Source organism: Lipomyces chichibuensis (genome assembly GCF_038497645.1).
Source record: "Lipomyces chichibuensis strain CBS 12929 unplaced genomic scaffold V1513scaffold_15, whole genome shotgun sequence".
In the NCBI taxonomy this organism is placed as follows: domain Eukaryota; kingdom Fungi; phylum Ascomycota; class Lipomycetes; order Lipomycetales; family Lipomycetaceae; genus Lipomyces; species Lipomyces chichibuensis.
Window position 1 is genome coordinate 286,169 of NW_027117467.1, and position 14,860 is coordinate 301,028.

Below are 14,860 nucleotides of genomic sequence, written 5' to 3' on the forward strand. Positions count from 1 at the left end.
GGTTGAGCGCTCAGTGCTTGCGACCTCCACTTATTTTTAGGAGCTAACTGTCATCCTTGCATTAAGTACTTCCTCCTTCTCCCTCTGGTCGGCAAGAAATTTTCTGGAACCCTCGCAAAATTACCAATCGCCTCGTACATTGCGAAGCAACCAGCTGAGTCGTTCATCACATGGTGTCTCGAATGTCCCGCGTCTGCGTGTATGTCCTCGTTAATTGTTATCAGCTAGGCGCTGCACTGTCTTCAATACTGAAGCAGATATCATTGAAATTAGCGGATTTCATTCGGCTTAAATAGCTGTTCCTGATTTGCGATTAGCGCTCCGACATTTAGAGCTGCATCGGCGTCAGTTTGACCAACATCTTGAGCAGCGGTCTCAGCGTCATCGGATGCTTCCGGACCGCTTTTGACGTTGCTTCATTGATGATGAGAGCTCGTCATCAGCAATGACTAAGTCAGCTTCCCCGAGAACTTTCAACTTCCAGTTTAACCTCTGTCAGCTCCAGGTCGTCTGCTATGACATCACTAGTAGTATGGCTCGTCATCTAGACTTGGAAGGATAACGACTCAAACAACGCACACTTGGGTTGCTGCGTCATACTCGCCGGTACAGTTGTGGCGGTTCCTAGCATGTTATAAATAACCGTAGATACTGCATACATATACGGCTGTTGTTCTTATGTATGGGTATGTTCGTGTATCAATTTCAATTTGCAAGAATGTCAGCACGTGCTTTCTCATAATTTAAGCGTAATTTAAGGTTAGCCGATCTCAGAACATTGTCCTATCGTACCGATCGAAACTATCAATATTGTTTTCACTAAAACTTTACTAGTAGAGCGCTCCGTCAATAAACCGTAGGAACTCCGCGATATCGTATTATCTAAGCTCATTTTGACTTAGCCGAATACCCAACAAGGTCCAAACTCCAAATTCAGATTCCCTATATTACACGTTCGAGATTCTCACAACAATCCTTCAATAGTAGCTGAGAATCTAATCTTGTCCTCCTTGACAACCAGCTTCTGGTCCGCATCGTATCTCTCCTTCCAATCGGCCAGACAAGCGCCAGTTGGTCGAAAATGCCGTATGTAAAGCACGTGTTTATTTTTGACATCATTGATCTCCTTGAGTCTTGACGGGGGAATCAGACCTTTCTGGTTAATAAACGGGTTTTTTGCAAGTACAAAACTAGAAACGCCGGCGTAATCCTTAATCGAGAACACATTCAGTTTCGGCATTTTAGTCTTCATGGCATCAGTATACGCGTTGGATAACCGAGCCATCATGTCCCGTTTTGCAGTGTATAAGTTCGGATTATCGAAATATCTGTCGTTCCGTCTAGATCGTCTTGATACAGTCGGTGACAAAAACGACAAGCTTCCACCCAGGTATCCTGAAGGCTGATCTGCCACTTCGCTCACTAGCTCAAAGTGATCGCCGACTATGTCATCTAGATATTCGTCATCCTCCATACCGATATAAGGCATCTCACGATAATCGGTCGTACGCTCGAAGTATGGCTCGCCGAATGAGTCGTGAATGTCAAACCGTATGTACAGTTCCTCGAGATCAGGGAATGTAATTATAGGTTTATCAATGTCCGGCTTAGGACCAGTCTGCACGTTGCCGTTTATGGGATGTAGAGCGGTCAAGCAGAGCGGTAGCTCCCCGAATAATTCCGGTGTCACCGGACCAGTATACTTGAAGTACTTTAAATGCGATGCTATCTGCCTCAGAATCTGATTCAATCTGTCACCTTTGCCACCGCAATATATAGGAGCCTCGAACACATCCCGCCTCAGCTGACCTCTATCGTTGAATATGCGACTATGAAAGTCCAACTCCATGTATGTAATATTGTTCGGCAGTGTTCGAAGACTCTTGAGTACATCTGAATCGAGCCGTCAGCACGCTAGATCACGAATAGATAACTGTATCCCACGTACAAGGGTAGTATTGCCTATGATGTTCGTAAATTCCGTCCATAAAATTGTAACTAATCTTCAGCCTCTGGCAATTCGTCAATGTATCAACCAGTTTGTTGATCGAATCTGGGGAGAAGAACCGGCCTCTCAGAACTGCATCTCTTAATTCGATTTCTACGGGCGCATTAATATCTGGCAGCTTATATCCTTTGCTGAGCTTTATGTTGTTCCCAAACGGCTGTGGGGGATGATGTGGCGCTCGATCAGGAAATCCTTGAAATATAATCTTCAAACTCTCCCTCCTTGGCGCAAAAATTAAATTCTTGGATCGTTTCACTCTAGGCTCAGCAATCAGTGCTAATAGGTTCCATATCTTGACCATTGCCGCCTTGATCACTGTGATGTCTTTTCGATCGATCAGTTTGTAAAGGAATGCAATCTTGATCGTCCGCACATATGTCGCCAGCACGGGATTCGTCCGAAAAATAACTTCTGCAAGATCTAAGTTGGCGCCATTATATTTATCGAGTCCAGGCTCGTTTTCAGCACTGGCCTTGAGCTCAATTGAAGAAAATAGCACAGTCTGGATAATCTCGCGCCAAACCTGACAAACTCGATCCAGGTGCAGATTCGGTCCGACCTCTCCGCTCTCCATGTTAATGGCTCCCGCATACGCGAGAATCATTTGCTGGATCTCAAAGGGCAGAGAAAGTATTTTTATTCTACCTTCCGACATGTTAGATCAAATGAGTGATGTGGTGGATATGGATGTTCCGGACATAATATCAGACTCCTTGTTAGTTCAGAGCATCAAGCCACTTTTAAGTCATAGAACCACTCGCTGCTCGTAAAACGAGACTCGAAATAATCTATTATAAGATTGTTAATATTCGAAGCACGTTAGGATATAGTGGGGCAGGTCGCCAACACCCATTTCATCGCAATGAGGGTGAGGTGTAGCTGGGCTTGTTTTGCTTCATCTGCCTAGCGCTTAGCTAAACCCTTGATCGCAATGGCGCCCTCGAGCCTAATGGCGAGGTCGTTACCACCTAACCCTCTGGCATGAGTCTCTAGCAAACCAACGTCATGTCCATGGAAAACGCCACAGTATCGGATTGTCGGCATCTACATGTCATAATTCAGAGTATTAACTACTCTCACTCACTTGAAATATTAATTTATTAGAGCCATACACAACGAAATCTCCATACTCCCTATTAAATAATCAAAGTACCAAACAAATAGCCAACTCCCAAAATAAACTAAACCACAGATGCGATGGAATAAATAACAGGAATTGTATAGGTGCGAGATATGCCCAACTCCTAACCAACAAGTTTCTGAGCTGCTTCATAGAGCTGATCGGAAATCTTATCCAGTTGTATTTGCGCTTCTTCCCCGTCTCCACGCTCCAAAGCATCGCGAACAGCCGTAAATGTTCCAGACGCCAAGTACGACTTATCCTGTGCAGATGGGGGCCACATTTGTGGGGCAAAAATGACTAAACGAATGTGTCAGTCACGATGAAGTAGTCACAATATAGGGAATCATAGCTTACCATGCTTGAACCAATTTCGGCCAGGTAGGCCGTCCATATTTAATAGATGCTTATCAAAATTTGTTAATCTCGAGTTCCGACTCCAACGATGAGCGGTCATGGTTGTCGTTTCGACATGGCCCATCGACATGAAACTGTTCATCCACTCCTCGTTCCACTTTTCCATCTGCAAAGCACTCTCGGTCAGAGCCGATACGCCCTTGACGAGACTCTGCACGTCGAGCTTCCTTGACTTGCCCGAATATGCTTCCAACTCGGCCATATAATGAGAGATCGATCGAGCATAAGAAGATAAGTCAAACGGTAATACCATTTCATCCGCAAACCTGATGACCATTGCCCCGACAATTTGGGTGAGAAGTTTATGGAATACGTAGGGATACCCATCATCCCCAAGGTCATTCTTGTCATATGACAGCTGAACCAGCTTATCAGAAGAAATAAGTACCTCTGGAGGATCGCCAAACTTGTTTAACCACTCCTTGTTATCAAAACATGTGCGGGTTGGATAACCACCTGGAGAGCTAAAACCGAGGTCTATCGAAGCAATCCCAGCAAAGCTCTGGAAAGGAATTGTATCCTTGTCTAGATAAGCGAATTAATATCTAACCATGATACTGGTGCGCATTTGCCGAATACTTACCGCCTTCCAATGGTGGCAACTCCAAATTCCCCCAGAGATCCCTAATGGTTTTATTCCTAAAGGGGTCATAAACCTGGCCAAGTGCCGTAAGCAAGACAGAATTAAGCAGCGGATTTCCGCTTGCGTTAAACTGTGTGCCGCTGACAGCCTGATCCAAGTTAATGTAAACCATTCCGTCTTGTCGTAACATGTTAATGTTGTCTTCAACCCATTCAGTTGCTCCCATAAGATTCTGCTCAGTGCCGTCCCAAGATGCAAAATATATTGACCTCAAAGGGCGCCATGTGAACTCAACAGCTATATACCCCAAAATTCTTGCGACTTCTAGCATCACAGCTGTACCTGACATGGCATCTGAGGCACCATAACACCAAGCATCTCGATGAGCACCTAGGATGACCGCCTTCTCGGGCTGATCAGTACCTTCAATTTTAGCGATTACGTTCCAGATAGGCTGTCGTTCTTGCTCAACTGGCGAATTCCGAAGATTAGCTGTAGGTCCTTCTGCCGAACCAGTCCACCATTCGTCAACTCCAGAGAACTGACCAATCCAGGGACTGTCAACTTTCTTTCCATAGCCTTTGATCGCGGCTATGAAATGTTTCGCATCATCCCATGACTAAAGCATCCGTTAGGATAGTTTCAATAATAGCAGTAAAACACACTCACAATTGGCAAACTTGGTATTTTGACAAGACAAGTAGAGTTCGCTCTACCAACCCTTTCTGCGAGTGGTGTTGAAGCCCAACCGGGAGTCAGAGGATCTCCCGGTGCCCAATTTCTGAGTCCAGCGCTGCCTCTCTGTACAGCGCCCTCGGGAATAGCTCTTCCATCGGGATATGATGCCATATCCCCATCTGGCCTGTCGCGAAATAGTACAACCCCACCTGCTCCATAAACCTCTGCCGCCTTAATTTTTAAGGACTCATGCACCAAACCATATCGACAAAAGACAATTGCGCCATCCAGAGAGATCCGAAGCTCAGTTAGTTTCTCAAAGTCCTTCTTCGTACAATAGTTGGCGTAGACCACATGGCCTGTGACATTCCCTGCTGTAGACAACCCATGAATGGGAAAAGGCTGCTTATCAAAAGTGCCTGACACGGCTTCAATTTCGATCAATTTAGCCTCATACACAACTTGTCGTCGGAAATTTCGAGCTGTCTTCTCATCGCTCAGTAGTGCTAATCGCTGCCCACTTCGATTTGGGTATGTCAAAAAGACGTCGTATGGCTCTGTCTCCACAGAGGAGAAGGCATTGAAGTTTCTAAACTGTTGTGCTACATATGTCGCCATACTCAAATCTCCTTTTGTACCTGCCATATGCGGTAATGCTGTTAATGCTTGTATATGTGCTGCTATCTGTTTCGCACTAATTTCATGGAAAAAAAACTCTCGCATAGTGTCGAGTGGGTAATGCTCTGGTGGCCAACTCGATCCACCGTTCGAAGTTCCAAAAGGAAGCAAATCCGATGCAATAATCAACCACATTCCTAGCGACAGCATGAAGACAAATGCTAGTCTCTTAATCAGAAGAGGATTCCCGAATGTTTCAACATGTGTATTGAGACTGTTAGACAAGTTCGACGTGATTGCATTGTAGCGGCTATTTACTGAATAGAAGAACGCATTCATAAACTGGAATCGTGAGCCAAGCCCATTAAACACGTTCAGTTTCGATGACAGTCGATTAAGAATTGTAAGCTTCGACTTTATATTGGCAGCGAGACGCGACTGTATGCTGGGTCGCATCATGGTGTCTGATAGAGGCGGTTCGATAATATCCAGTTGCATAATCTCGCGCCGGAGCCCAGCAGATTCTGTAGATGATCTTGGTGTAGACAAATCTATTGACTGTATACCAGTACTGGCTCGCCGCGGTTCGTGGTGTATTAAGCCTCGAGGAATAGACTGCTGTCGCTGTTCAGCGCCAGATTGTGTGGCAATTTCGCTTGGCGCGGATGAGCATGACGAGGACGACGAGGTCGACAAAAACGGACCAGCTTCTGCTGAATCATCTAGATCATCGTACGGTGGCGGAACTGAATATAAATAGAGCTGTGACTTCTCTTCGTCCGGCATGATCGAGTCGTTGTCAATAATGGAAAGCAAGAAGGCAGCAGCTTATGGAAACCTGCACGCCTGTAGAATTCGTCCCATTCGTTGCAGGCACGGAATTACGAGCTAGGCGGTGTCAAGTAATAGAAGGTATAATTCAGTCACAGGCTTGCCGGCAAGAAACCGTTGCAATCAGAGAGTGTTGCTGCAGTACTCTAGCGCCTTGTCTAGAGTTTAACGGTCAGGGTCGGCGTCAGCAACAACTCCGTTAGTGACCTAGAATGTTGGCAGTACATGTCCAAGGGAATCCAAGCTTTCAGGCAATTCATTCACAATCCCTGCTGTTTTTGTCTATAGGACTCACTTGATCCGACTCATTTACGCATTATTGGCAACTAGAGAGTTGTCTCTATGTAAAAGTCTTGTCGTGAACCTCCTTGTTCTTGGCAGTGATTAAATATTAGGCAACGCAAGTAGGCGTGATTTATCAATCAGATTAGTAGCCATAAGTTGACTTAAATGTTTTGCAATATTAGGAATCGCCGGAAGGCACATGGGGCGAGATATGTATGTCAACTACTTAAGGACCAGCTGCGGTATAATACGGTACTCGTTCGAAAATTTACGAACTGATGCGCGGATAGTGCGAGCATGAATCTGCTAACAACAACATATTACAGAAGAGTCAAATTTGTTCTTTTATGCGTCAACACTCTACATCTGTTGCTATTACATACTTATGATACGTGGTAAATGACACACTTAGTTTATTCCGGCCAAAATTCCAGAACGTCTGCAAGTCATTCATTCATTGAGGAAAGAATGATTGCAAAGAGAGACTTAAAATATAAGAACAAAATTGAGCGACACGCGAAGGGAATGAACAAGAAAAATGCCAAGAAACAGTATTCACGAACTCCAATTCTATGAGCCAAACAAAATGATTTACAAAAGTGGTACATCGGTTCTCCGCGACACTACGTTCTCAATCCAAATAAAATACAACAATTCGATCACTAGATGAATGTCCCATTGTGAACCGTTTTAAATTGTGTAATCGTATCGGTTGACGGATAATAAGTGGAGGTAGCGGGAATGGTGGTGGTGATGGTAGTGTTAGCCCAGGGCGGCGTAAGCGTTGGAACATTCAGTGATAAGACAGTGCTCCCAGTTCCGTCACCAGATGAACTACTTGGGCTGGATGGACTAGGGGTAGCCTCAATAAGACTGCTGGAGAATGTGGTACTGACCAAGGGAGACAATGCGCGATACTCAGTCACATATGTCGTGTAGCTGTCGGTGACAATTGCAGTGCGGTCAATTATTAGAGTATATGTCTCGCCAGGTTGGGTCACTGTGATCGTGCTGTCAACTTCAGATGATATGGTCACGGCCGTGACGGGCGTCGATGAGGGTTTGACTGCAATTGCAACGCCGCTGGATGATGACACTGCTTCAGTGACCGTAACGGTTACTGGCTCAGGTGACGACAGGAATGGGACACGCTCTGTAACTGTTACCGTCACTGATTCAGCGGAAGAAGATATACTCGATGACGGGGTGACTGTCACAGTTACCGAATTTGACCTTGATGCACTTGAGGTTTCAGAAGGCGCATCCGATGCAGCAGCTGCTGCTGCTGCTAATGATGATGATGATGGTGAAGCTGTTTGTGCAGATAATGGCTCCGACGATATCGGCATCGACAGGACAAAAGAAGACCTAGATTCGGATAATTGAGCGGCGATTGCTGTGGAGGATACTTCTGCAGGATTCACTGTTCGAACAATCGTCACAGTAGTTGGGGATAGGTAAGAGTAGTGAGTGACGTACACCGTTTTATATCCGTCGGACCGGGTCGGAGTAGCGACGACTGTTGTCAGAGACTTTGAAATCGTTTGTTCGGGAGCAACGGTTACATATTGGGTGTTTGTGAGAGTTACCTGCTCGAACTGCAGCGTCGTCAAACCAATGGTTTCGGTAATGGTGATTGGAGCCGCAGTAATTGTAACAGTAGTTGTCTTGTCCGCGGAGTGGGATGGCGTAACTGTCACATACGCCGTAGTAGTCCGGGACGGACTGATGGTTGGATATTTAGTGACCGTGAGAGTCTTATATTCCGTATGTGGACTAGTATATTCCACAGTCTGCGTGATCGAGTTCTGGTGGCCGGATGTAACAGATGCATTCGACTCTGCAGTGGGTCTGATTGTGTAATATTCGGTGACTGTGAGCGTTTGATAATCTGTACTGACAGAATCTATTCCGATGATTTTTGTGATCGTGCTTTGTTGGTCTACAGTGACCGTGGTGGTGTGCACGACAGTCTCGATTGAAAATGCGTTGCAAGACGTGTAGACAGCTTCCATAATAGTCAGACACCAGTCTAATTATATATATTTTAGTTAGTCTTACCTCCTCCTCCCAATGTAGAAGTTGGTATTGTGAAGTAGCCTTCTTCGGTCACGGGGACTGTCTCCACGGCTGATGAGCCACCATCCACATTAACAACGGGGTAGAACAGCGCTGGGGCTCCACTGACGCAAGATAATGTGAGAGAAACCACCAGAACACCGAGCGACAGTGAATAGCGAACCATTGTGCTTTCGCTAACCACTTGATCTGCTAGGTGCGGTATTCGTGCTTGTGCAGACCTTGGTAAAAAATAATAGGAAACTGCTGTGAAGCGGTCGGGGTAAATGTCAGATCTTTTATGACTGCAGGTAACGGTGGACCCCGCCAGATATCATTACAAGGCACTACTATCTGCGAGAAATCCTGCTACGCAAAGCCAGTCGCACATAGTGCTATTTGTTCGACGTGGCTGGTTCTCAGGGTCCAAGAGGAGCCTACAATTTCGTGCGGCTGGCTGGGCAATCTCGCTTAAAGTGGCTAGATCAGGGGTAATACGGTACGGCCACATTACCGCTTTTGATCAGCCGAAGTCTTCACCAGCCACCTTTGTGTCTGGGGACTAAGGAACTGCACAGCCATGTATATTCGCCAGCCACTTATTGATGCTCTAAGCTCGAATCTGGCTAGCCAGCAGATCGCAAGGCGACACAACCGTCTTCATGTCTGCATAGACGTCAGTACGCCAGAGCATCGAGCTCCGGGTTAGGTTGAGGCCATGACTTGCCTGATGCAGTTTTCAGTAGAGTTTCTAGCATTTGAAATTGGTTTCAAGCTGCAAAGTGGCAAAGTGTGTTTTAAATATCGAGTCAAGATCTTAAGTAGCCGAACCCCTTTACAGAAGAGAGTCATGTGCGCTTTATCGCCTAAATTATCGCCAGGGGTTCTCCTCTGAGGATATCGTATCGCCGACGATACGATATGGCGATATACAAGGGGCGAAATCGTGTCCAGCCCTACTCTGGGTCTAAAGGTTGCAACAACACTGCTTCCAACTGCTCGAATCAGATGGTACCGTATCAAACTTTGATTCACTCGTCCATCACGATTGGCGACCATATGTCCTGATCATATATCATAGCTGTCGGCTAATGTGACATTCGAACCTGTTTTCCTCATTAGTTGGTAGCATGAGCAGGTATTCACATGCCCGCGTGGCGGTAATCTTCCGAAGAGACGAGCTCATTCTCGTCCTTGGCACCGTCAGTGCATCCGCAGGTTGCAATGTCTTCCGCGCGAGTTGTCGCGAGGCCGCGTTGGAATGGAGACCAAAACTGTATCCACACCTATTGCCTAGAAACCGCCGCACCCCGTTTTCGCCTTCACATTCCAATCTCGGGACCAGTATTCAGCTGATATTTCGTCCCTGTATTTGTCCGTGCCACCAGTCAATACGGGAATTGACGTACGGACCACTCTGACCGTTATACTCTGATGATTTGAGGGATCAAAGTCCGACTTAATGTCGAAGATTTATTGATTTTGCTGACGGCGACGTTAAGAATATATTCTTGTCCTCTGCAGGGCTCGGATTTTGGCTCAGCCACATTCTCTCATATTTTGGTGCCAACGAACATGTCCCGTATCCTGGACGAAGTTGACGGCTGTGCAGCTACTAGCTATTATACATGTTTGTTTGCAGCGTAACGATGTAACGGTCTCATAAGAAAGGTTGGCCATTCGGAAAGGACGTAAAGCATACTCTGGACTCACATAATTTCTCTAATACCAGACAAGCCCAACTACATTTAAACAATATGACTAAACACTACGAAATGATAACCACAATATCTATGCACAAATTTGCACCAGTTCCTACAATGACTCATCCACTGACAGTAGCATGTCACATATCCAAACAAAATCATCACACATGCTTTTAACAGATGCCACGTAATATTTTAGAATACATTATTTTCATTTGCGACAGAATACCGGTCGTTGAACTCTCTGTCTCTTTAATATCCTTGCCGGTTTGGGGATCGACGCCACAAATATCCGCGAGGGCCTGAAGCGCGTAGCCAAGTGGATCTTTCTCCGCCAGTTCTCTTCGCTTCCTGGCTACTTCCTCGTCGACAGCTCTTTGCTTCGCGTTGGCATCTTCTGCGGCCAGGGCTAGGGCTGCCTGGGCAGCTGCAGCTTTAGCTTGCGCAGTCGTCTGTTTACTCTTCGGTCCAGCCTTTGGTTCAGCCTTCTCCTTCTTCAGTGGCGGCTCCGAGCCGATCGTAGGACTAGTTCCGGTACTATTACTGCTTGTCATTCCACCTAAAGGTCTCTTCCTATTCTGTGGCAGCTTCAACTGTGTGGCTTCCACAAGCGGCGTCGGCGTGTAAATAGGGACGCCTTGTGGACTTGCGGAACTTGATATGACCGGCGAAGGCTCCGGAGCAGTAGCACCAGGTCCTGACATTCCCAGTTGAGCTTGAGGCATAACCGTAGCTTGCCCAGGTGATGAAAAGTTCGGACGCTGAGAGGTCTGTAGATTCTGAGGAGTAGAATGAGCATTGTTATTGGCGGCTGTAACTGCCAATTGAGATTGTGTGGCCGCCACCACGGTTGCCTTCTGGTTGCGACGAGCAGGTTGTCGAGCATTCGGAGCAGGAATTGGCGCCGACACTGGCGTAGCCCCGGGCATAGACTGAGGTACAAATTGTTGCGCAGGGAAGGAGCCTGCGGATACTGCTTGCTGTTGCTGACTTTGAGACATCATCGGTTGCTGCTGCTGCATTGGCCGCTGTTGCGGAGGAACAGTATTCGCCGTAGTCGGGGTAGAGTCTGTGTTCCCCTGTCTCTGCCGTTGCTGCTGAGCAGCAAAAGCCAAATTCGGCTCGAATGACATCTGCTGCCCACCTTGCTGTGGCATAGTCGACATCATCATCGGAGGTTGAGGCGGCCGCCTAGGGGGCACTTGCAGCTGCTGCGATTGCTGAATTTGTTGCTGCGGAGTTCCCTGTGCAACAGCTTGCTGACTCTGCTGTTGTAACACTTGGGACCCAGATGCAGACTGCTGCGTAGACATTCCCATATTCATAGGCAGCGCGACACCGCCATTACCTTGTTTCAACTGCTGATGACGCCGAACGTAGTTGAAAAATTTGCTCAGTTCTACCCTGAATTTCGCTATACTCTCTGGAGTGAAGTAGAAAATACCTCTATTAAGAACTTCGAATTGTTCTCGGTAGGCAAATTGCTACTAATGATCAGCAAACTCGAATAAACTCATAGATTGAAACAGAAACATACCATTGCAATCAATCGCTTCGTTACGCTTTCGTTATGAAAATTGACATGTGCCCAGTGGATCAGCCTATCCATTTGCCTACAAGCCTCTTGAAGCTGCAAAATCATCTCTCGAGTCTTTGTTTGGTCCTCTGGTAACAATTCCACTGGAGACTGCTTAGCGCGCGAACGACTAACCTCCTCGTACAGTTCCCGGATTCTAGTTCGATCACGCTCCTGTTGTTCAGGACCGTAGGAAGGTCTTTGAACATTAGCAGCTCCTTCTGCTCCAAACTGCCCCGCAGGGTTTTGCTGTTGAATATAAGGTTGAAGCGGCTCTTGCAGCTGTTGTGCTGCGGCTTGTTGCTGACTCTGTTGGGCGTCAACCATCCACTGATTTTGCTGTGAGGGCTGATGTGGAGGCATCTGTGAATGCTGTATAGTCGGCGTCGTCTGCTTCCTTTGCGGAGATTGTGAGAGAATGTTATTATACATCATTTGCGCCTCCTGCTGTTGTTGCTGTTGCATGACAGGCGTCGTGCTTTGGCCTGAAGAATACTGGTGAGGAATTGTCATCGATGCTTGTTGGTTCATTGTTGACTGTTGTGGTTGAGATCCTTGAGGCAATTGGTGCTGTGGAAGGTTAGTCATCGCGACCCTAGGTAACGAAGGAGAGCCGTCTATCTTTGGTCCTGGTGCGCCAGGCCGCTGGTTCGTGGGCTGCTGATTTATCATAACAGGGCTCGACTTAGCATCTTCAGCAGCTTGCTGAATGACACCAGGCACAGCGATGGGCCGCTGACCGACTGGCATAGACGCGTCATTCGCCAGACGTTGCGCCTGCTGGCCTTGCTTTGTGAAAAGATTTCGTACCAGCTGCTCATTTTGCGCATGTACATTGCGAATAATTGGTAATGCATCACTCGGGATAGAATTGCTCTTCATGAGATTATATATCTGCGTCCAGGTATTGACATCCGATGGCAAAAATGGCATCATCTTTAGCAACGCCTGCGGAATCTTGCTCTTGAGAACATAGTTCTTTACAGTAGAGTCCAATTGTTGCCTTGTCAGTTGCGGCTGCTGGGGTTGCCCTTGCTCTGCCTGCTGTACGATCGCAGCCGTTCGCCCTGCAGACTGTGCAGTTGCGATCCGCTGGTGAGGACCATTGCGCGGCATTACATTCTGTTGCTGCAATGGCTGTTGTGGTTGTTGTGGGATTTGCTGCTGTTGCGTCCCAGGAATCGGCTGCTCATTCTGCAGCATCATCGGCGGCTGCTGAGCAGTGGCATTCATCGCCAGGCCCATCTGCCTTGACTGTTGAATTTGCCCAGCAACGGCGCTCTGTTGCTCTTGCTGTTGCTGTTTTTGTGCCTGCACTAATTTTCGGAACATCTGCACTTGGGCTTGTTGAATCGGCGAATAATTATTCGGCGTATTGCCATCGTTCATTAGCTGTCCAGTCGCTGACCGGACCTGCTGCATCGATATACTAGTCTGTGAGTCCTGCTGCTGTTGGGAAGGCGGTGGTATTTGCTGCGCAGTTTGGTCTTGTTGCTGGAGTTGTGGGGCCTGTTGCTGCCGTTGCTGTTGCTGCTTGAGCATTTGTAACATCGCCTGCAACTCAGTCGGATTATTTCGTCCGCCATTCTGTGCAAGACGCTGACGAATCTGTTGCGCAATCTGCTGATTAGATTGTTGCTGTTGTTGCGTCGTGACGTTTCCTTGTTGAGCTTGGGCTTGCATACGGGCCTGCTGCTGTTGCATCATCGCCAATAGAGCTGCATTTCTAGGAGTTTGAGCGTTTTGCTGCTGTGATTGTGGAGTAACCTGCGAGGAAATACTGGCTTGGCCTTGCTGGGGCCGCATACCTATCGGGATATTTCGGCCTTGTTGATTTTGTTGTTGCTGTTGTTGCTGTTGATGCTGTTGATGCTGTTGCTGGCTCATTAATTGCCTCAGTGCATTCTCATAGGCGGCATTATACTGGGGCTGATTACCAGAAACATTAGGAACTGCAGTCTGACCAGTACCCTGCAGTGGCTGTTGTACTTGCGGCGGCTGTTGCTGAAATTGCGCGACTGGATTGATCTGCTGTGTTTGCTGGTTCATCGGCATCGTGTTAAACACGTCCTCCGGAGGCCGTTGTTGGGGTACAAACTGTGCCTGGTGTTGAGAAGGCAACGGTGGCTGTGGTGCTTGAGCAGGTTGAGACTGATGCGTAGACTGTCCTTGAGGAACCACTTGGTTGTTGTTCAAGACAGCATTTCGTCTTCGATCGACCGTGTTGCGAACATATTCTATCCGCTCTCTCATAATTGCAAAATATTCCTCCTTCTAAGTATTAGCATCTTCAATTAAGAACTTTCAACCGTGGCGTAGTTTTACCCTAGACTGCGCCGTATCGAAGGCATTGTTCTCCGTTTGCTGTGCATATTTGGCAATCCGCTCGGGTGGTCCACCGATTGGGATTTTTTTCAGACTCTCCACACTAGAATGCAAAGGTTAGACTTATATTGCTGCCTAAAAGTTTGCTATATCACCCACAGGGAGGTGGCAAAAGCCTGGCGGTGGTTCAGCGAGAGGCCGTCCTTCCAAGAACCCGCCGGATGGTTAGGCACAGGCACGCCGTTCATGGCTGCCTGTGAATAGACCAGTAGCGAACTGCTTGAGCGAGCAGATGGAATTCTTTGTAGCAGTCCTCAGGCATACATAGCCAATCTAACAGCGAAACGCAGGAAGCAAAATGAAACTAGTGCGAGTGGTCAGTAAATTAATATCCCAGCATCAGTGCTATCGTGATGATCTCCGCTGCCCGCCGTCTTTCAAGCCACTGTAGTAAACCCACGCCACAGAACTAAATCTGTAGCCGCGTAGGGTAACGACGTAACGTCGTCTCCCTAAGTGTTGCGTATAGCTTTCTGAGGCCACCGTCCCATAATTATTTCAAGGGCAAATATCAAAAATGGCCACCAAACTTTTCATAATGTCAGAAATAGCCATTGCAGCCGTACCCGCCGTACCCATAAAATAATTTTTACAC

At 47.2% G+C, this 14,860-nt stretch overlaps 4 protein-coding genes across 4 annotated transcripts; all 4 read right to left on the reverse strand.

Moving 5' to 3' along the window:
- Window positions 1–964: 964 nt before the first annotated feature.
- On the reverse strand, window positions 965–2,845 carry V1513DRAFT_469340 (uncharacterized protein; the record flags this gene model as incomplete). Its single annotated transcript, XM_066900133.1, has 2 exons — window positions 1,949–2,845; window positions 965–1,893 (listed from the first exon to the last, which is right to left on the reverse strand). Exons 1-2 carry the CDS (start codon window positions 2,661–2,663, stop codon window positions 965–967), a joined length of 1,644 nt encoding a protein of 547 aa, XP_066753679.1. The 5' UTR covers window positions 2,664–2,845.
- Window positions 2,846–3,090: 245 nt separating this feature from the next.
- Window positions 3,091–6,649, reverse strand: V1513DRAFT_444780 (uncharacterized protein). Its single transcript, XM_066898009.1, has 4 exons — window positions 4,798–6,649; window positions 4,129–4,747; window positions 3,486–4,070; window positions 3,091–3,428 (listed from the first exon to the last, which is right to left on the reverse strand). Exons 1-4 carry the CDS (start codon window positions 6,208–6,210, stop codon window positions 3,253–3,255), a joined length of 2,793 nt encoding a protein of 930 aa, XP_066753680.1. The 5' UTR covers window positions 6,211–6,649; the 3' UTR covers window positions 3,091–3,252.
- Window positions 6,650–6,862: 213 nt separating this feature from the next.
- V1513DRAFT_444784 (uncharacterized protein) lies at window positions 6,863–8,940 on the reverse strand. The gene is made up of 2 exons (XM_066898010.1): window positions 8,602–8,940; window positions 6,863–8,548 (listed from the first exon to the last, which is right to left on the reverse strand). The coding sequence occupies exons 1-2, from the start codon at window positions 8,783–8,785 to the stop codon at window positions 7,203–7,205; spliced, it is 1,530 nt and encodes a 509-aa protein (XP_066753681.1). The 5' UTR covers window positions 8,786–8,940; the 3' UTR covers window positions 6,863–7,202.
- Window positions 8,941–10,257: 1,317 nt separating this feature from the next.
- V1513DRAFT_444787 (uncharacterized protein) lies at window positions 10,258–14,782 on the reverse strand. The gene is made up of 4 exons (XM_066898011.1): window positions 14,365–14,782; window positions 14,206–14,308; window positions 11,842–14,151; window positions 10,258–11,788 (listed from the first exon to the last, which is right to left on the reverse strand). Exons 1-4 carry the CDS (start codon window positions 14,451–14,453, stop codon window positions 10,478–10,480), a joined length of 3,813 nt encoding a protein of 1,270 aa, XP_066753682.1. The 5' UTR covers window positions 14,454–14,782; the 3' UTR covers window positions 10,258–10,477.
- Window positions 14,783–14,860: the final 78 nt, after the last annotated feature.